The following is a 20,830-nucleotide window of genomic DNA, read 5'->3' on the forward strand; positions in this document are numbered from 1 at the left end:
AGAAATGCCTTGATGTTAGTTGTCTGTTAAAAATAAACAAGTTTTTGGGAAAAAAATCTTTTTTGGTACAAGCTTTTATCGCTGACTGTACTTTTCTTACGACAGACAACTAATACTCATCGAGACAATTCTAAAAACCCCTAACACAATTGGGTTGCGTTGTTTCATCACAGAGTTCCTATGGCCACCTCCTGTCTCCATCATCAGATCAGCTCGATGGTACCATAATATTGCACTGTCATCCGATTTATGCTTCGATTCCCCCACCAGTGAGGCCCGCACCACCACCTTCACTACCACCACCAGTGCGGCATGCGGCCCGCGAACCTCTCACTTGCGGCGTCCCTGGCTATTTTGTATGTGATATTGACAAACGACAATGTCTGATAAAGTCATAAATTAAATTAAATTAACAGAGTGCGGCCCGCGTCTACTTCGGTAACTACTATTTGGCCCTTGGCTGTTAAAAGGTTGCCGACCGCTGATTTAAGGCATAATATTCACCAAAAGTATATGTAATAATAAAACGAATAATCGTGCATATCTCAATAACAATATCTCAAATTCAGCCAGGGGCGATTTTGCTATGGCGCTCCGGCCAGACTCTCTACTTTACAATATAGTTTAAATAAATAAACTTGGTTGAATCAGCCTACAGCCCATAACATAATTTAGTAAAGAAGGCACTATTTTTGTTTGTCTATATAAATGTAAATCATTCACAACTACCTACTTTAACATAGGACTTTTAAAATTTAAAGCAAAAAACATAACCAAAATACTAACGCGCCCGACAACAATCCATGAAAACCATTTTCACTTGCACTTTCACTGTAGTCTATAATTAGGTATTTTTCACTGACCGACACTGCACTGGCGAGAGTCTGGGCCGGACTGTGTACGTTACGCGTAACGCCGGTCGAGTAAATAATGTTATTAATATCGTCTACTTCACTTTAGCGCTCTGATGTTTGGAGCGCGCGGTGCGAGAGAGAACCAAGAATGTTGTTACATTCTTAGAAAAACTTAACATTGTCATTGTAAGTAATCCATGATAACCATTTTCACTTGCACTTTCACTGTAATCTATAATTAGGTATTTTTCACTGACCGACACTACACTGGCGAGAGTCTGGGCCGGACTGTGTACGTTACGCGTAACGCCGGTCGAGTAAATAATGTTATTAATATCGTCTACTTCACTTTAGTGCTCTGATGTTTGGAGCGCGCGGTGCGAGAGAGAACCAAAAAATATAGAGGCATTTTTTGGACAAAGGACTTAAGCGGTGAAGCTAATTTATCAAGAATATTAGGTACACTAGGTACTATGTTTTACCTACTCAATAGTATCAACCTAATAAGGTTTAATAATCTGTTATGAGCAATTTCAAAACTTTCAAAGTAGGGATGATGAGCTATTTCCATCATATTTTCATCACGATTATTACGAAAAAATTTGGACTAAATAAGCACCTACTTTCGTTCATCGTAAATGGTTGAGTATAGTGATAAAAAATACGCCGTACAAACATTTATCGACGATATACTCGTAATAATAAGATATCTGATGGTTTATGCAACTTAAAAATAAAAGTAAAAAAAATAGACAGAATGTTCATTTATAGCAGATCTAATAAAATAGTTTCAGAATAATCCTATTCAACGGGCGGTCTTATCAAAAAAAGCTAAAAAAAGTAAAAAAAAAATTGCTCATTCTCGCACAACACCATCCTATAATGCATCTGGCTGGCAAGGTGACAATTAGTATGAGTAATATATGTACGGTAGTGCTAAAATTCACTTATCGCGAACACCATACGTCACCGGCGACCCGCGCGGACAAGGTCGCGCGCTGTCACTGATGACACAGTTTCGGGGAAAGCAGGATGATACCATTTGTCTAATTATTATTAGACCGGGAGATAGTGACACATTTTACTGGATCATTTGTACCAGTATGGCGGTTCGTCAGGGGTCTAAGCACGTAATGAAGGAAAGAAAAATCATGGTCATAGCGCTGGTACCGGCGGCCCAATCGCGTGGGCGTTAGTCGAACGTGTCGGATAAAATACGAGTGTCGAACGATTTGTTCCACAAAAATCCTCGTATTTTCCGATAGTCCATAAAAAAGAAGTAGGCGGTAGCGTAATGCCATACTTCTCCGGTGTGACTTACAGCCCGCCATACTGAGGCGAACACATTAATTTAAAAAAAACAATTCAACCATTTGTGCCACGCAAATTTTTGCACAGGTGATCATCGTTGAGCAGCGATTCATGGACATCACCATGCCATACTCTTCGGACGGTTCCAAATGGCCGCCATACCGCCGCAAGGGAGTTAATTTTTTTTTTTGCTAAACGATTTGTACCAGTATTGCATTTAAATTTTTGGAAAGTATTTGATAAAATGTGACCGTTATTATAATTGCCATACTTATAGTAGGGGGAAAAAGTGCTGCCATACTTGAAAAACTTATTTAATCGACACGTTTCAAAAATACGACTATGTATACGTTAAATAATTTTTTACAGCATGGTATCATCATATTCTGTTTGTTTGGATACAATTATACCTGAAAAAAAAAATATTTCAGATTATAACTACGGGGCGGACGACTGTGAGACTTAAGCCAAGACTTAAAACAAAAAACAATTTTTTGCCGATTTGTACCAGTATGGCATTTGGATTTTTGGAAATTATATGATGCAATGTGACCATTATTATATTTGCCATACTTCTAATAGAGGGAAAAAGGGGCACCATACTTGAAATAAATAAAAAATATTGTACACATTTGCCACCGCCTACAGGTATGGCATTATGAGATTTCCATTTATGATCACACAGAAAGTCTTGAAAAAAAATTACAAGATGGTACAAATCGTTTAGCAATAAAAAAAAATTAACTCCTTTGCGGCGGTATGGCGGCCATTTGGAACCATCCGAAAAGTATGGCATGGTGATGTCCATGAATGGCTGCTCGACGATGATCACCTGTGCAAAAATTAGCTTGGCACAAATGATTTAATTGATTTTTTTTAATTAATGTGTTCGCCTCAGTATGGCGGGCTGTAAGTCACACCGGAGAAGTATGGCATTACGGTACCGTCTACTTCTTTTTTATGGACTATCGAAAAATACGAGGATTTTTGTGGAACAAATCGTTCGACACTCGTATTTTATCCGACACGTTCGACTAACGCCCACGCGATTGGGCCGCCGGTACCAGCGCTATGACCATCATTTTTATTTCGTTCATTACGTACTTAGACCCCTGACGAACCGCCATACTGGTACAAATGACCCAGTAAAATGTGTCACTATCTCCCGGTCTATATGTGGTTGAGCTTATTTTACGTGTGACGTGTGACACAGCGTGTGCGGCGAAACATGATAAGAGATGCCCCGAATACTGATTTTGGCCGAATACCCAGTACCGCCTTCACCATAAGGGCACACGGGGCCCGTGCCGAGGGCCCCCAACCTCAGGGGGCCCCGAAGGACAGACAGTAACAGTATATTTGATTACTCATAATAAACAGAAGATCATAGTAGAAAATCTTAGTTTTATTTGCTTTCTCGACTCTCCAAAAGGGCCCCAAACTCTTATGTGCCCCAGCATAGTTTAAGACGGCCCGACTTCTCTCGGCCGAAGCGCCATGATATGCGAACATTTTGAGTCACTATTATTGTGAAAACTGTTCGCCAACAAATCACAATACATACACAAAGCACAATATATGTCGAGAAATTATAATAGAATTACCCTAACTTTGCCTTCAAATTGCGTTTCAAATTGTTGCATAACGCCTTTCCTAAACTAACTTTTTTTAAACCCAACAATATAACTAGACTGTAATGTAAACAGACAGCCACAGAAGCGTTTCTCAGAACAAATGACTACTTATTCACGGAATCCGTTTACATTGCTTACAGTATGATGTAATAAACGAATTTGTGGTAATGATGCATTGATTTATCGTATTGAACGGACATAAGAAAATATACAATTATGAATCTTATTCACCAGACATAAAAACTAAAAGGTATATGTGATATTCTTAGAGAAAAGAGACTTCAGTCTGTTAAGAGGAAAAGGGACGGCTGTTTCTCCATACAAACGTAGTCCCCATTTTGCTCTCTGGATATTAACATTATGGAAAATATTTTTTCTCAAACATGCAATGAAATATTGATGTTATGTTCCTTATAATAGGCTGCGAAGTATGACGTTGCAGGTGCGGCTAGGACAAGAGGTTGTTAATGGAATTTCATACAAATCTTGCAGGCCTAGGCCGGCAAAGTCCTCTTTTTTAATTTCCATTTCACAGATATTTGTAACACAGCATCGTGGCATTCAGCCATTAAAAAAAACTAGAGGCAGTATTTGCTTAATTATGGTTCGTAATGACACTCTGCCACTACGCCTATAAAAAAAAAAACAAAAAACAATGTTTGCTACAATTTGCAGTTTTATTTAAATAAAATCAACAAGAACATAAAAAATAATACATTATTAACCAAATTCAATAATTTTAAATGTAACTACACAAATAAAACCATTTAAAATATTTCATCTAAACGTTTGCGGCAAAAAGGTCTACTCAAACACGCGTAGTTATTTTTTTTATTGTTATGGAGGCAAAGTTGAAAAATATTCATTCTGTATTTCTGTTTTATTGGATTTATGGTGCGTTGTTGATTTTTGTACTTTAATATGAGTTCCCACGAAATAATTAAATTAATATTGATTGTAATCGTAGGAGTTGGAATTGGCAGCGTAAGCAGAATTGATTTTAAATAACTTGCTGCCTCTGCCGCCAAGTCAAAGACGAAGTATGTATATGGTTGCTTATGGCAATTTTATTATTTGAGAAACTAAGAAAAATGGCTTACAGTTTATTAGAAACAGTTTTGTGGCATATTAGTAACTACAAAATGGTCAACACTGTGGAAATTATACTTATTTACTCCATGCATAAAGCAACGATATATGTGAAACATGATATCATCATGAAAGACTATGTAAACTTATGTGACGAAAACAACAGTCAGACGGATACAAGCCGAAAAAATCAAAGATACATGAAAATATAGGGGTAGTAAAAATACACGACTCGTGTAAAACATACGCGTGATAAAGATATAGGTACGTGTTAGTTATATTTTGGGTGTAGTTTACTTTTAGTTTTTTCTATAAATAAAACTTGGGTTTCGTGGATTTTTTATTTTATTTATTTCATTGCATGTTTGAGAAAAGCACTATACATACCTCGGCGGGAAATGGGGTTGCCCGCGCTCAGACCTATCCGGCCTCGCTTCGCTCGGCCGTCTATATGTCTTCGGCCGGCAACCCCTTTTGTCCCGGCCTCTGTAGTAATGTACTATTACATAATTGTATGTATATTAACCATAGCTATGGCCCTACGTTTCAATTTTTTCGATTATGGTAAAAATTTGAAACGAAAAATAGATTTCATCCTCTATTGACAATGACCTTAAGTTTCAAGATGACATGTACTGGGATCGTGTCGAACACCAGTACCACAACCTGAATACTTAAAAATTCGAAAAAAAACTAACGTAGGTTGCATTATATACCATTATACGTGTAGGTGCAGATATAAATAGGTGGTGCAATTTGGCAACGGAATGTAATAAACGGGTATGGTTGTACTTTGTTGAGTGTTTACATTATCTCTACGATGCTCTAATAGTCTTACTGCTACATTCTGCGCATCTGTGACCTAATTTTCTGTACTATTAAGATCTCCGATATAATAACTATAGTCCACGGTATTGAGAATAGGTAGAGTTTATATACATAATGTTTTCTTGCAGGTCAGGCGAATTTAAGACTTGTATCTTTGGCATAGTGTGACATGTAATACTTTTTATCCTGGTCCTGAATTTGACAGTTTTTGTTAAAGGCCTGTGCACACCGGCTGCGTGTGCGTGACGTGCACGTGCGCGTGCGGCGTTGTAGTATACAGATCTTTATGAGAGACGGCACACCGCTTGCGTGACGTGTGCGGCTCCAACATTTTATCGTACGCGCCCGTGCATGACACGCACATGCAAGCCGGTGTGCACAGGCCTTAAGTGGGTCGGAGCCCAGGCAACTTTGGGAACCACTGACATATAGCGTTAAAAGTATAATTGTTGGTTAAAAGTGTACTCACCGTCCATGCTGCGGGAGGAGAGCTGGCGGGAGGAGAGCGTGCGGGCGAAGTTGGGCTGCGTGCGCTGCGGCGCCGCGCCGTGCGTCTGGTACAGCGTGCGCCCGCTGTAGCGGTACTTCGAGCCCAGCCGGGGGAAGAGCGTTCCCTTCGGTGGCGGCTCCGGAGACATCAACCTAGAAAAAAAATACTGTTAATATGCGCGTTGGACATTCTGTCACCTCGTGACGTGAATCGCAAACTTTAACGCGTAACGCCTATAGAGGCGTCACTTGCACCACCCCTAATCCGGGGTTAACCATTTGGGTCACGTTTCGAAAAAGTGGATTCAAATTGTTCGACCTCCAGCCCTGAATCCTCATACAAAAAAACTTACCTAAGGAATGCATGGTGTTCGACACAGGTCTTCCAAAGCTTCTTAGCAGCCCGATGGTTTACAAGTTTGAAGCCGTCTGTGGATTCGAATTGCTCAAACTCTCCAGGCCTCAGTTTCAGGTAGAAGTACTAATCGTAACACTCTGAACTGTCCATGGGTGGACCCCATGTCCATGGTCTTAGTAATAAGTGACAATGGCTTGTTTCTAAATGTTACCTGAAGAATGTATGATGTTCGACACAAGTCTTCCAAAGCTTCTTAGCAGCCCGATGGTTGACAAGCTTGAAGCCGACGGTAGATTCAAACTGCTCGAACTCTCCTGGCCTCAGTTTCACGTAGAAGTTGTGGCGCTTGTAGCTGATCTTAAGGATCTTCGGCCAGGCGAAGCGGTTGATGCGTAGTCTGAAAATAGAATGGAATTTTAATATCTGATCGTTGTTATTGAGACTTAAGCTTATAATTAATACAGTGCTAAAGTGATGAAATATATTTCAAATACTAAAATATAATTTAATACCGTTTCATCTTCCATTTTATACATAATTATGTTTTATGACAAATCGATTGGACAAAGAAATCGAACTGTCCGATCTCTCTTGGTGTCTGTCGAATTGTCACTGCGGTGTCGCGTAGCGGCGTAGTAGGCGGTGCGGTGTAGGACGGTGAATCCTGATCCACCATGATAAAGTTCACACTAGTACGGGGGTCAGAGGACGCTTACTTGCCTTTTGGTTTTGTACCATAACACAATGTAAGTTATGTAAGTCGTTTAAGCACCTTTATTAACTCAATAAAATTATTTTATCTTCTTTAAAAAAAAAATCCCTTACTTCCGTTGAATTATTTAGGAGGAATTTGCAATACTCACTTCTGTCTATGCACCAGGAGACCAGAAGAGCAGACTCCCAGAGTAATGTCAACATTTTCGGAATCCACAGATCCACTCCGTACATGGCCAGCTTCTTGTCTCCAGGGATCTGGCCTCTGTTTATGTATGTGTGTAACCTGGCTTCTAAGTGTGTGTGTACTTACTTCTCTCTATGCACCAGGAGACCAGAAGAGCAGACTCCTAGAGTAATGTCAACGTTTTCAGAATCCTTGGCGGGATGAAGGTCCACTCCGTACATGGCCAGTTTTTTTGCGTTCTCTAGGTAGTTGAGCTCAGCCTCCGCGGGGGTCTGGCCTCTGTTAAACAAAAACATATTATCAGATGAGATTACATGAAACAGTCTAGTTTCACAAAACAGATAGGTACAGAAATCAATCTACATACAAAGCGCGCTCGAGCAACGCACACATAGACACTGCTCACGGACACGATATCTCGGACCAGTTGGGACCAGTGCGAGCGCGAGTGCCATCCGCTTGAGACACGCGTCTGTGAACTTTTTTGTGCAATAATGAAATAGTGCTAGTTTTAAGGTATTTATCTATGGGCCAATAGTTGCCTGAAAATAAATGTTTTCATTCATTCATTCAATAATGGAGAAACAAAACAAAAAGTTATTATAACTGTACAGTGGACGGTTGTTTAAATTCAACATTAAACGGTGAATTGTCGTTTTTAGGGTTCCGTACCCAAAGGGTAAAACGGGACCCTATTACTAAGACTTCGCTGTCCGTCCGTCCGTCCGTCAGTCCGTCAGTCCGTCCGTCCGTCCGTCCGTCCGTCCGTCCGTCCGTCCGTCATCCGTCTGTCACCAGGCTGTATCTCACGAACCGTAATAGCTAGACAGTTGAAATTTTCACAGATGATGTATTTCTGTTGCCGCTATAACAACAAATACTAAAAACAGAATAAAATAAAGATTTAAATGGGGCTCCCATACAACAAACGTGATTTTTGACCAAAGTTAAGCAACGTCGGGAGGGGTCAGTACTTGGATGGGTGACCGTTTTCTTTTTGCTTTTTTTTGTTTTTTTTTTTGCATCATGGTACGGAACCCTTCGTGCGCGAGTCCGACTCGCACTTGCCCGGTTTTTAAGCTACCAGTGGTTTCAGAGAGAATGCGTATGCGAATTTATTACATTGTACATGAGAATGCGAATTTATTACACTTAAAAATATAATAATCGTGTATTTCGCCAATCTCGGAATCATCGCAAGATATTTTCTGTGGCAAATTTGTAATATAACAATGACATTAAAATTAAAATACCTATTTGAGTTATTAATGTTATTATTAATTTATATTTCCATTCTTCCCGTTTCATCCTCAACAATATATCAAACTAAATACGAGATACGATATGATAGATACGAGTGCCAACTGCCACTACCACGATAGTTTTTTGTGCATAAGTCATAGTTCGCAACAATCGCAACCCTAGAGCGACCGCCGACCGTAGGTATGAAAAGTAAAGTACATACATGTGATTGACTTCTGTACTTATCTATTTTGTGCTAGTTTTCTATTCACATTAGACATATTTGGGTGAAGCAACTTTTTCTTGTCACTAGTTGCCATGGTTACGGTCTCCTAGGTCACTTTTAAAATACTAGTTTTTTCGTATTTAAATAAACCAAACTTGAATTTTTTGGTATTTATAAGGCCTTTCCATAATGGGACATCTACTAAGCAGGTTAGTAGAACATGGTTCAGCAGTTCTTTTAACTAACTATGCTACTATTGTCTCCTGGCTGATGGGACAGAATAACAACAAGAAATAGTTGATCGACCCATTTAATTGTTGAAAAACAAATGCAATGCATAGATGATATTGAAAAACTTAATATCTAAAATTCTGGACACTATAATAATACAAACTGTAAACGTAGTATCAAACATGTAGGTGTACATTAGCGACCGCAAACCTAACAGAGGCAAGAAATAATTGTTTGCGGTCAGCAAGTGCTACTGGAATTTATCTACGATATAAATGTGTTAAGCAGGCCACTGACGAGCCTTCCAAATGGATGCCGTTACAATGGATTCATCCAAATGGACGGCATCCTAATATTAAACATTGTACGTTTTTAGGGTTCCGTACCCAAAGGGTAAAACGGGACCCTATTACTAAGACTTCGCTGTCCGTCCGTCCGTCCGTCCGTCCGTCCGTCCGTCCGTCCGTCCGTCCGTCCGTCCGTCTGTCACCAGGCTGTATCTCACGAACCGTGATAGCTAGACAGTTGAAATTTTGACAGAATAGATGATGTATTTCTGTTGCCGCTATAACAACAAATACTAAAAACAGAATAAAATAAAGATTTAACTAAATGGGGCTCCCATACAACAAACGTGATTTTTGACCAAAGTTAAGCAACGTCGGGAGGGGTCAGTACTTGGATGGGTGACCGTTTTTTTTTTTGCTTTGTTTTTTTTTGCATTGTGGTACGGAATCCTTCGTGCGCGAGTCCGACTCGCACTTGCCCGGTTTTTGACATTCACGAACCGATTTTGGATTGCAGCCACGCTATTTGGAATTTTGGACTGTTGGAACGCTCGTTAGTGGCCACCTTTATAATATAAATAGTCACAATTGTCACATTAATTCTTAATGTTCTAAATTAAACTTTCGTGAGACATATTTTTAAATATCTAAATAACAACGGTCCACTCACGTAATTTTTTTTTTTTATAAATGTGATTAGTATGGCAAGGTTAATCGTACACCAATCACCTGGCGAACCACCTAAAAAAGCCATGCGGGCCGCAGGTTGAGTACCTTGAATGCCTTTGAACTACAAACATTAAACTTACCGGTCTGTCCTATGCAGTTCCACCACGGGAGAGTGGTGCATACAGCGGCCGGCGCCTACTTCAGACTTCAATCTTCCATTCCTGAAGGTATCTAGCTTGGAGCATCATCATCGAGGATGTACTGAACTCACCGGTGCGTCTTATGCAGTTCCACCACCTTCTCCTCAAGTTCGGGAGTGCAGGCGGAGGGTGGGGCCAGCCTCAGCTGCTTGCAGCGGCCGGCGCCTACTTCAGACTTCATTCTTCCATTCCTGAAGGTATCTAGCTTGGAGCATCATCATTGAGGATGTACTGAACTCACCGGAGCGTCTTATGCAGTTCCACTAACTTCTCTTCAAGTTCAGGAGTGCAGGCGGAGGGCGGGGCTAGTCTCAGCTGCTTGCAGCGGCCGGCCGGCGCCTACTTCAGACCCATTCCTGAAAGTAGACGTGGACCAGCATCAGGATGTACTGAACTCACCGGTGCGTCTTATGCAGTTCCACCACCTTCTCCTCAAGTTCAGGAGTGCTGGCGGAGGGCGGGGCTAGCATCAGCTACTTACAGCGGCCGGCGCCTACTTCAGACTTCAATCTTCCATTCCTGAAAGTATCTAGCTTGGAGCATCATCATCGAGGATGTACTGAACTCACCGGTGCGTCTTATGCAGTTCCACCACCTTCTCCTCAAGTTCAGGAGTGCAGGCGGAGGGCGGGGCTAGCTTCAGCTGCTTGCAGCGGCCGGCGCCTACTTCGGACTCTTCAAAATCTCCCATCTCTGATTGGAGGAGGTAGCTCGCTAGGAGCGCGTGCGTCACCGTTGAGCAGGGCAGGCGGCCTGGAAAAGCATGGTTTGTGGATATAAATATTGATACTTGATATGCAACGTGTAACCTAGTGGGAACAACTGATTTTATGCTAGATCAGGATAAGGAAAGAAATCTGAAGTAACCACTCTAAAAAGTAGACTTCGGCTATTGAAATCTGTAACTTCTATGATTACTACCACTCAATGGAAGGTAACTTTTCTTAAAGACCTGCTGATGCTTCAGTTACCGAGGACATGACGTAAAAATCTTTAGAAATCACATAGGATACTTGAATACTTACGTCGAAAAGTTGACAAGCAATACACACTAACTTGTAGGAGAGTAAAAGATAAAAAAAACTCGTGCGTTTTGTTGACATTACAACTTACAAAATACCAGAGTTGCCTTCTGTTCCTCCATTGAGTAATATCATTTGTGTTTACGAAAATAATAATCATTAAACTAATAGATAAGAGAAACCCTCACCTTCGAGAAGGTCTTTCCTGACAGCCAGCACGAGTTGGTATCTCGTCAGCTCCTCTTGAAGCTGCGCCGGCTCAGGAGGGTAGAATTTCACCGCGAAACGCACCTGCCATGGCTCATCTGGAAATATAAATAATAAATAAATAAAATATTATAGGGACATTCTTACACAAATTGACTAAGTCCCACGGTAAGCTCAAGAAGGCTTGTGTTGTGGGTACTCAGACAAATACTTAAATACATAGAACTCATCCATAACTCAGGAACAAATATATGTGCTCATCACACAATTAAATGCCCTTACCGGGATTCGAACCCAGGACCATCGGCTTCGCAGGCAGGGTCACTACCCGCTAGGCCAGTCCGGTCGTCTACTAAAATATATACGTAGGTTCTTTTAAGATAAAGAACAATCAAATATTTCGAGAAAAATTATTATGGAGAATTAATAATTATCGTGTTAAATGTAAAGTTCTTTGTGAAGGAAGTCAAATCGCACGCTGCGGCATAAAATTGTCCACAAAACATTGATGATGACGATGTTCTCCCAGACCTAACTAACGACGGAGACACCTATACTTTGTATCTTTAGTTATTTAAATAAAAGTAAACAAAACCTACCCTCAAATGGCTCTTTAAGCCAGTTGAGGGTAGATGAGAACATTACATGATCAAATAATGTAGGGTAGTCAGGTCGTTCAGGTTGGTTAACCAATAAATGTTATAACTACCCATGTACAAATTGTTTGTTTACTTTTATTTCAATAACTAAAGATACAGACTATAGACAGTGACACATTCTGTTATAATTATAGGACACGTTCAGCGCAATTTTCCAGTTCAAACTCCGAGGAGCAAGCTCCTCGGACGCACTAGATATAACGGTTGCAAACAGGTGGCGTTGGGCGTTGGACGTCCCAGTATCGCAGATATTGTCTGCCAGTTCTGCCACCCTTGCATTTACCCGAAGGTACTTTACAGCAATCAATAAATGAGTACAACGCCAATAGGGAATCAGTTACTTACGTTTGAGCATCTTGGAGACGCGCTTGTCCAGGTCGATCCATGCTCTATTATCGCCGCGATCAGAGTACAGAAGACCGAAATAATCCTTCTCCACGAGATTCAGGCTGTCGCAGACTTTGCTGAGGAGCTCGTGGCCGCGGATTTTTCTCTGAAAAGTGATTAGATCAAATTAAAAATCGATGGCAGACAATTCTTAGATAGCGCTACATAATACAGGTGTAATGGCTCCTCTACACGATGGGCCAACGCCAGCCACTCCAAGGGACGCATCCATGCGGTAGAATAAGATAGCAATATATCTTGCTCTCTCTAACGCATAAATGCGTCCCTTGGAGTGGCCGGCGTTGGCCCATCGTGTAGAGGAGCCATAATATATTTGCATGGGGGTTCAAGTACCAGGCAATTAGAAGCAGTAAGGACTTCAATTACTAATGGTGGAACCGTCGATTCTTTTCATCTTTGGCCTCTTTGACCCCATTTACACCTACTTCAGATGGGTGGCTTTAAGTGGACCCGTCGAGCAGTTCCACCCGGACATGGGCGGTGTTGCCCGCGGGCCGCCGTCGGGGCGACTCCTTGGACATTTCATCCTTGGTCTCTTTGACCCCGTTAACACCTACTTCGGATGAGGCAAATGTGACTTAAAGTACCAGGTAATCAGAAATAGTAAGGATACTCACTTCAACGTCCAATGTCATGGTGGACCCATCAAGGAGCTCCACCCTAACATGGGCGGCGCCGGGGCGATTCCTTGGACTTCTTTTCATTTTTGGCCTCTTTGACACCATTTACACCTACTTCAGATGGAGCAAATGTAGCTTTAAGTACCAGGTAAGCAGAAACAGTAAGGATACTCACTTCAACGTCCAATGTCATGGTGGACCCGTCGAGCAGTTCCACCCGGACATGGGCGGTGTTGCCCGCGGGCCGCCGCCGGGGCGACTCCTTGGACTTCTTTTCATCTTTGGCCTCTTTGGCCACTCCCTCCGGCATCTTGCCGGCTCTTCAACACCTGGAAAGAAAGAGAGTGGTTTAATAAATAATTTGTACAATTGCGCATGCAAAATTGGTTAGTGCTACATGTATAGCGAATGCGTGTGTGTGTTACTCTAATTAGGCGCGGCGGTACATTCGTCAGATCTGAACTTACCGGATGTTTAGTAAACAATCGAGTTCAAGCGACACAAATGCCTTGAGGTCATCGCTGAATATAAAAATATATTGATAACTTAACGCTACCGATTCCATGTTATTCTAGTCTTCTTCAATGTTATATAGACCCACACACAAACTTAGCCTAAGTTTCAACTCTCATTGGTTGCGTCTTTAAATGTGAACATAGGTGGTCGTCGAGAGTCTATGTCTACCTCTACCGTTATCTATTTTGTGCTCAAGACACTATGTTATCTGAAATCTCTTCACTAAACACCTATGAGTAATGCAATGGCATGACCTCTGCAACTGCAGCGGTCATCACAATAGAGGTATAAATCACTACCACGTGGGAACATCCACCTATCCATTGTTCGAGAAACGTGACGTTGTGACCAACTAATTATGAGGAATTTAGCAGAAGGTAAATAAAGTCTGGATGTTTAGTTTTATCCTGTCAGCGTCCAACACTGGTATTACGATCGGTAAACGATCCTTTAGACGCGTTTACATTCTGCGTAGTGCGTGTTTACATTATTGCGCGGACATAAAGCTTTTTCCTGTCGGATTTTGCCGAATGCGCGTCGACATATCTGGGGAGACCCATATTGTGTGTAACTGTGTATTAATTAAGACGAAACGATTAACACACCTCATCCAGGAAATTTGGTTCATCAGCTCCGACGCTAAGGTGGAACATTAAGCTAAGCTACTTACAACTCTGTAAAAGTAGATTTTTTGTTAACTTGGCAGGAAGTTTTTTTTTGTTGACAGACGATAAACGAAACGTGCAAGTTTTAATAGTTAAGATAGACAAAAGACGTGTGTGTAAGTGGGTGTAAAAGAACACAAACTGCCATATGTCGTAGAGGCACTATTTTAGTAATTGATCCGACCGTGACGGACACTTGTAATTATAAACACAAGCGTTCCGTTACATTGGAGTAACTTGTTCTTGTGTCATTTGGCCCAATTTGTACAGAGGTTATTTATTTTGATATATTTAAATGTCGTATTTGCTAATATTCACAACAGATTGATGAATTGACGTCAGCTGTTAATAAGAAAAGGACAAGCCAATACAGATTTTGAAGTCTAAAGATTCACGCTTCGCACCTTACAGATACAATTTGACCAAGTCTTTTATCGGCTAAATATGCATTATAGGTCCTTAAAAAATTATTCTAAAATCCGAAGTCTTTCAAGGCCCGGAAATGTGGGCCAAAATGATACAGACTATCCCGCAAGATAAGTAGCTACCGGGACTAAGCAAACCAAAAATGAGATGGCGGAACGAATGAATTCTGTAAAGAGTAGGTAGTCAAATTTCCAACGAACTGGGGGAAATTAGGCTACCCCTTTGCCCAGCAGTGGAGTACTAACTAACGAAAAAATACATTTACGAAAAGCAAGATCGCCAAACTTGACAAAAATACTCAGATTTGATTGAAACCTAGGCTGGCCTGAAGGCCTAAACATGAACTATTGTTACCCATATCTAAGTACATCTAGGATAATGCAACATGCATTATGCGCTGTCCGCTGGAGCAACAAAGGCCATCGGAAGCGAATAGCGATTTACCGATTGACCAACGAATTCATTACATGCAGAGACGGGTTTGTGAAATACCAGCAAAAAATTATAGCACTTAAAAATAAAGGAAAACCGGAAAAGTCGCCTAAACGAGATACTAATTTGTGACCTTCTAGAATATCAGCGACATCATTCTAATCTAGTAATTGAGATTGTATTCGGTTAATTCCGAATGTCGAAAAACGTCGGAAAAATCCGAAAAGGGACTCTTATTATGATAGGATTTTGGGTGATACTATGCTAGCCGTGGAAAAATGCCGAGACAAGGCTAGGAGATAACGAATCGGGATCTAAATGTGGAAAGGAAAAGGAAAGTGAAAATAAAAGAATATCGTCATATGTAAAAATATGGGTGCATATAATTCACTCAAAAATATGTCTCATAAGACAATTAGGAGCTATGGGACATCTTTTTGAGTATGATGTGTGCACCCATATTTTTACACTAGACGGCACTTCATGCAATCATTCCCAATTGACCTCTACATCTAAAATAGACGTATCCGAGACCCCAATTCGTGACATCACTGTCACAGGAAGTTGCTATCCGAGCTGACACCTTGAGATTGTGTTACCATCATCGTCTGTCATTAAATGACAGAAGCCGGTACGCCTACGTGATTCCGATTGAGTCAAGCTTTAAGATCTTTGACTAATGACTATGCTGTTGTTTGTACAGTTCACGTCAAAGATATGTTTACACTTTTGCACTAGTGTCCGACCGAACCATGTTTTTTTGCCGAAACCGAAACCGAATGTTCGGCTTTGGCTCTAGTTTCGGCCGAAACCGAAACCGAAACTTTAGTAGATTTGTTAGAATCGTTGAAAAAATGTCATAAAACCGCTTTTACACACATATTATGGGGCTGTCAACACCCAATATCCTTGAAATGTATGTTACTTAAGCAGTTTTTTAAGAAAATCACTGGAGTTAGACCAAGATAATTCTGCAACGATTTTGATAACATACGCAATGCAAGTGTTATTTTAAACGTCAAAACTTCTATGAAATAAGACGTATAAATAACATTTGCACTAGTTGCACTGCGTATGCGATCAAAATCATTGCAGAATTTTCTTGGTGTAACTCTATTCATTCACCAGTGAAGCTATTAACATGTAGATACAGGGTCAACCAAAAACCCGAGCGCAGCGAGCGCAAATTTTTTTGTTAATAATATCGCAAGGCCGGGTACCGATCTTCACCTGGGCCTAAAAGTCGGAAGTGCCCCAGTGAGGCGAACTTTCATGCGAAGTCAAAGCCGTGCTTCAGGCTTCAAAATAAGTAGTTGAGCACAGACTCCAACCAATGTCCGTTGTATTAAAAAGCGAGACCGCAGGCCGAGCATGGCTTAGCGAGGCCAAAGGCTAAGCTGAAGTAGAGGACATGTGGAACACAAACCAATGGTAAATTGAGGTAAAAAGTGAGGCTAAGGTTGAGCATTCGTATGAAAAACTGTACTGGAGCACTTTTAAGAGTTTTTTCTTCGTTTTAATCAATTAGTCAGCTGTTCAGCCTCGCAAAATATTAACTATTGAGAAAATCAACTTTGCAGCACTAGTTGAGCGTAACCTTTAGCCTCGCTTAAAATTTGTCATTAGAGGTAGATAGGAAAATGACCGAATAAGTGATTGAATAAGAGCGAAAATGACATCGTTCGACTCGGGCCGAGCGGATACTCGGCCAACGGCTACGTGCGACAGTGCTATCTCATTCACTCCTACACAATTAGAGACGCACCCTGCGCGTTATAGGTATTGACAGCCTCTTAAGACTGAGTCGAACGTCCAGTGGCGCTCTCACTAGTGGAATTGTGTTTTGTAATAAACCAATTAATTTATACCTATACATGAATCGGTATATGTACATTAATATTGTTGTCCTACGTATTCCCCAACTTTTGGTCTTTGTCCGAAGTACCATTTCGTAAGTTTCGGCCCGGCCGAAAGGTTCGGCCGTATTTTGGCCGAAACCGAAACTACGGCCGAAACATGATTTTTTGGCCGAAACTGGCCGAAACCGAAACTGAACCTTCGGTCGGACACTATTTTGCACCTTACTCCTTGGTAATAAAGCGAAAAATGTAAACATATCTATGATGTGGACTGTATTAAGTTACGAATAACAACATTGAAGGTTTGAAGCATCTTCAAGTTGGTTATATTACAATACTAGCGACTCGCCCCGGCTTCGCACGGGTTGGCAAATATACCTAAACCTTCCTCAAGAATCACTCTATTGATAGGTGAAAACCGCATGATAATCCGTTCAGTAGTTTTTGAGTTTATCGCGAACAAACACACAAACAGCCAGACGCGTCGGGGACCTTGTTTTATAAGATGTAGTGATGATTGAAGTACAAGAGTCGACACTATTCGATAGTCAATAGATTCCAAATATTCCAATTATACTTTACATTAATGACCTAATCACAGACAATATTGATACATTACTCATCAACCCATCAGTATCACCAGTATGTCTTCCATCGACACTAATGCCTGTAACACTGGCCGCACGCCAGAGACATCTGCCGTCATGAGTAATGATTGAGACGAGATAGATACCAATTAGATTTTACATTAATTTAATGCACATGATTGACCTAATCACAGACAATATTGATACATTACTCATCAACCCATCAGTATCACCAGTATGTCTTCCATCGACACTAATGCTTGTATCACTGGGCGCGTGCCAGAGACATCTGCCTTCATGAGTAACCATTGAGACTAGATAGATAACAAGAAGATTTTACATTAATTTGATGCCCATGATTGACCTAATCACAGACAATATTGATACATTACTCATCATTCCATCAGTATCACTAGTATGTCTACCGTCGACACTAATGCTTGTATTACTGGGCGCATGCCAGACATCTGCCGTTGTGAGTAATACTCATCGAGACTCGATTCCAGCTAAACGAGTATAAATCATTTGCTATCGATCCAGCGTTTTGGAGATACGCCAGGATATATTACACAGAATTGATCTGTAGTCATAATCATGGTGGGAAAGAAGAGCAATTTTTTATAGCCGTGGCCGTGGACTAAGATAACAAACACAACACAGTGGTGAACTATATACCATCTGAGGCCTGCTAATCTTCGGATGAGGGACTCACCACTAGCCCCACTTAATTTTATATAAACATTAGGTCTCTCCAATCTGGGGTAAGGACCTCTCTAAATTAGGGGCTCAACCCCCGACTTAGGCCAACTTGCTAACTCTGAAACTTGACGAAGCCCATCTTTACTTAAGCGTTATTTGAAATGTTTGTTTTAGTTTTGATACTGTTTAAAGTATATCCATTATCTCAATCAGCTAATGGCCATTTGGTAAAGTATTACAGATAGAACAGACCAAATTTTATTTTGATAGCTGTGAGACTGTTATTACTAAATTTTTTATGATCATATTAATTTTTATAAAATATGCCAACAGGTTTTCTCCAGAAATATGAATATGACACATAACTATGAAAAGGCTAGGATCACGATTTGCACAAAATTGACAGTAAGAATGCATCCATATCCTTACAAGCTCCATACTTGACGTAGGTACCACTTGGAATGAAGCGTGGCCAGACTCTGCTCTTTATTTTTTCTAGACACTTTAAATTTTCTCGAGGCAGAAGTGTAGGGTTAATTAGACCAGTGTAGCTTTATTTGACGTTCATAAGCGCATTGTAATATGCCTACTTGAATAATAAACTATCTTTATATTCATATGACGACCAGTCTGGCCTAGTGGGTAGTGACCCTGCCTATGAAGCCGATGGTCCCGGGTTCGAATCCTGGTAAGGGCATTTATGTGTATTATGATACAGATATTTGTTCCTGAGTCATGGTTGTTTTCTATGTATTTAAGTATTTATATCTTATATATATCGTTGTCTGAGTACCCACAACACAAGCCTTCTTGAGCTTACCGTGGGGCTTAGTCAATTTGTGTAAAAATGTCCTATAATAAAAAAATATGCAGTTCGCGAGCAAAAATGTATGAACAGTGGAACAAAACTTCATCAAGAAAAGGTAACTGAATAGCACATATCTATAATTAAGATGATGATTATAATAATAGGCTTGTTCTAGCAAAGAGCGTTTGAACTTGTTTAAATCGTACAGTCAGCAGCAGAAGTTGCTAAGCGGGTGAGGTGTTCAAAATGATCTTGACGCGACTTTATTGTTAAGAGAATAAGAGCGTGTCAAGGTCATTTTGAACACCTCACCCGCTTAGCAACTTCTGCTGCTGACTGTACAGACAGATAATGTCATTCGCGCAAGTTTTCGCGTATCGACGGGGGACATGACAGCGTGGGTGATGTCATAGCCGTTGTGCGGTCAAGGACAGATGCGCGTAACGAATTCAATTGATAGACACGAGAGATGGACATAGCCGGTTTTGCTATGAATAAATTTGGCTACGCTAAACCACAGTGGATTGGATAATGAAAGTCCATGTTCTATTCCAGCAAAATATACTGTCGCAAAAAAAATCACATATAGTTCCGTTTTTTTTAGCATTAGAAAGAACTCCACAGAAGCAAGCGTGCAGTTTTTATCAGGCTCTTTAATTGTTAATAATTATTGAATTATGTAATGTAGCATGGTCAATACATATAATTTACTTCAAATTATTACCGCTAAAAGTGCCGGATTTGGAATCACAAGCTTACTTCTGCCAAGTTCTTTCTAATGCAAAAAAAAACGGACTATAGATATGGATGGAGTCGAAAAACTACAAATTGCTCACTACAGAATGAACTGTGCCCGCAATATTTCCTGACCGAAGCGATTTTCAAACCTATAAAAAAAAACCGGGCAAGTGCGAGTCGGACTCGCGCACGAAGGGTTCCGTACCATAATGCAAAAAAACAAACAAAAAATAAACCAAAAAAAACGGTCACCCATCCAAGTACTGACCACTCCCGACGTTGCTTAACTTTGGTCACAATCACAAATCACGTTTGTTGTATGGGAGCCCCATTTAAATCTTTATTTTATTCTGTTTTTAGTATTTGTTGTTATAGCGGCAACAGAAATACATCATCTGTGAAAATTTCAACTGTCTAGCTATAACGGTTCGTGAGATACAGCCTGGTGACAGACGGACGGACGGACGGACAGCGAAGTCTTAGTAATAGGGTCCCGTTTTACCCTTTGGGTACGGAACCCTAAAAATCTAGGTACAGTCAGCCAAGAAAGTGGTCACCACTCAACCACTTTTCGACTCTATCATCTGATTTATAGAGTCGAAAAGTGGTAGATCACTTTCTTGGCTGACTGTACAAAGGCTTGAGAAAGGGTCCGTTCAACAGGTCTGTATTTAGCCTATGATTTATATTTTCTCTGTTGTCAGTTTGTCAAGCTGTCAGCTTCAATCTTAATGTTGTTAAATTGAGAAACAAGAAATTTGACAGTTAATTTTTCTTTCAAACAATTTGAACTCACAAAATCCAATCTGCCACTGGTTCCAGCTTTACTATAACTTCATTCTTAGTACGAATTAACCTGTATTGT

General features: G+C 40.6%; 1 protein-coding gene across 7 annotated transcripts in view; it reads right to left on the reverse strand.

Annotated features, from left to right (window-relative positions):
- The window catches only part of LOC134673837 (protein 4.1 homolog), a 140,030-nt gene that overhangs the window by 32,868 nt on the left and 86,332 nt on the right, over nucleotides 1–20,830 (reverse strand). For 3 of the 7 annotated variants that reach the window (XM_063531870.1, XM_063531866.1, XM_063531869.1), the window contains exons 2-9: nucleotides 13,457–13,564; nucleotides 13,233–13,278; nucleotides 12,553–12,700; nucleotides 11,530–11,646; nucleotides 10,889–11,072; nucleotides 7,591–7,743; nucleotides 6,775–6,960; nucleotides 6,186–6,358 (exon numbers count right to left, since the gene is read on the reverse strand). In XM_063531870.1, the coding sequence (XP_063387940.1) occupies nucleotides 6,186–6,358; nucleotides 6,775–6,960; nucleotides 7,591–7,743; nucleotides 10,889–11,072; nucleotides 11,530–11,646; nucleotides 12,553–12,700; nucleotides 13,233–13,278; nucleotides 13,457–13,545 (1,096 nt within the window). In that variant the 5' untranslated portion in view covers nucleotides 13,546–13,564. Of the gene's footprint in view, nucleotides 1–786; nucleotides 917–6,185; nucleotides 6,359–6,774; nucleotides 6,961–7,590; nucleotides 7,744–10,888; nucleotides 11,073–11,529; nucleotides 11,647–12,552; nucleotides 12,701–13,232; nucleotides 13,279–13,410; nucleotides 13,565–20,830 lie in introns of those variants that run through there. The other 4 variants (XM_063531868.1, XM_063531867.1, XM_063531872.1 and 1 more) reach the window with 3 other exon arrangements.

The sequence above is a fragment of the Cydia fagiglandana genome, chromosome 19 (genome assembly GCF_963556715.1).
Source record: "Cydia fagiglandana chromosome 19, ilCydFagi1.1, whole genome shotgun sequence".
Lineage (NCBI taxonomy): Eukaryota > Metazoa > Arthropoda > Insecta > Lepidoptera > Tortricidae > Cydia > Cydia fagiglandana.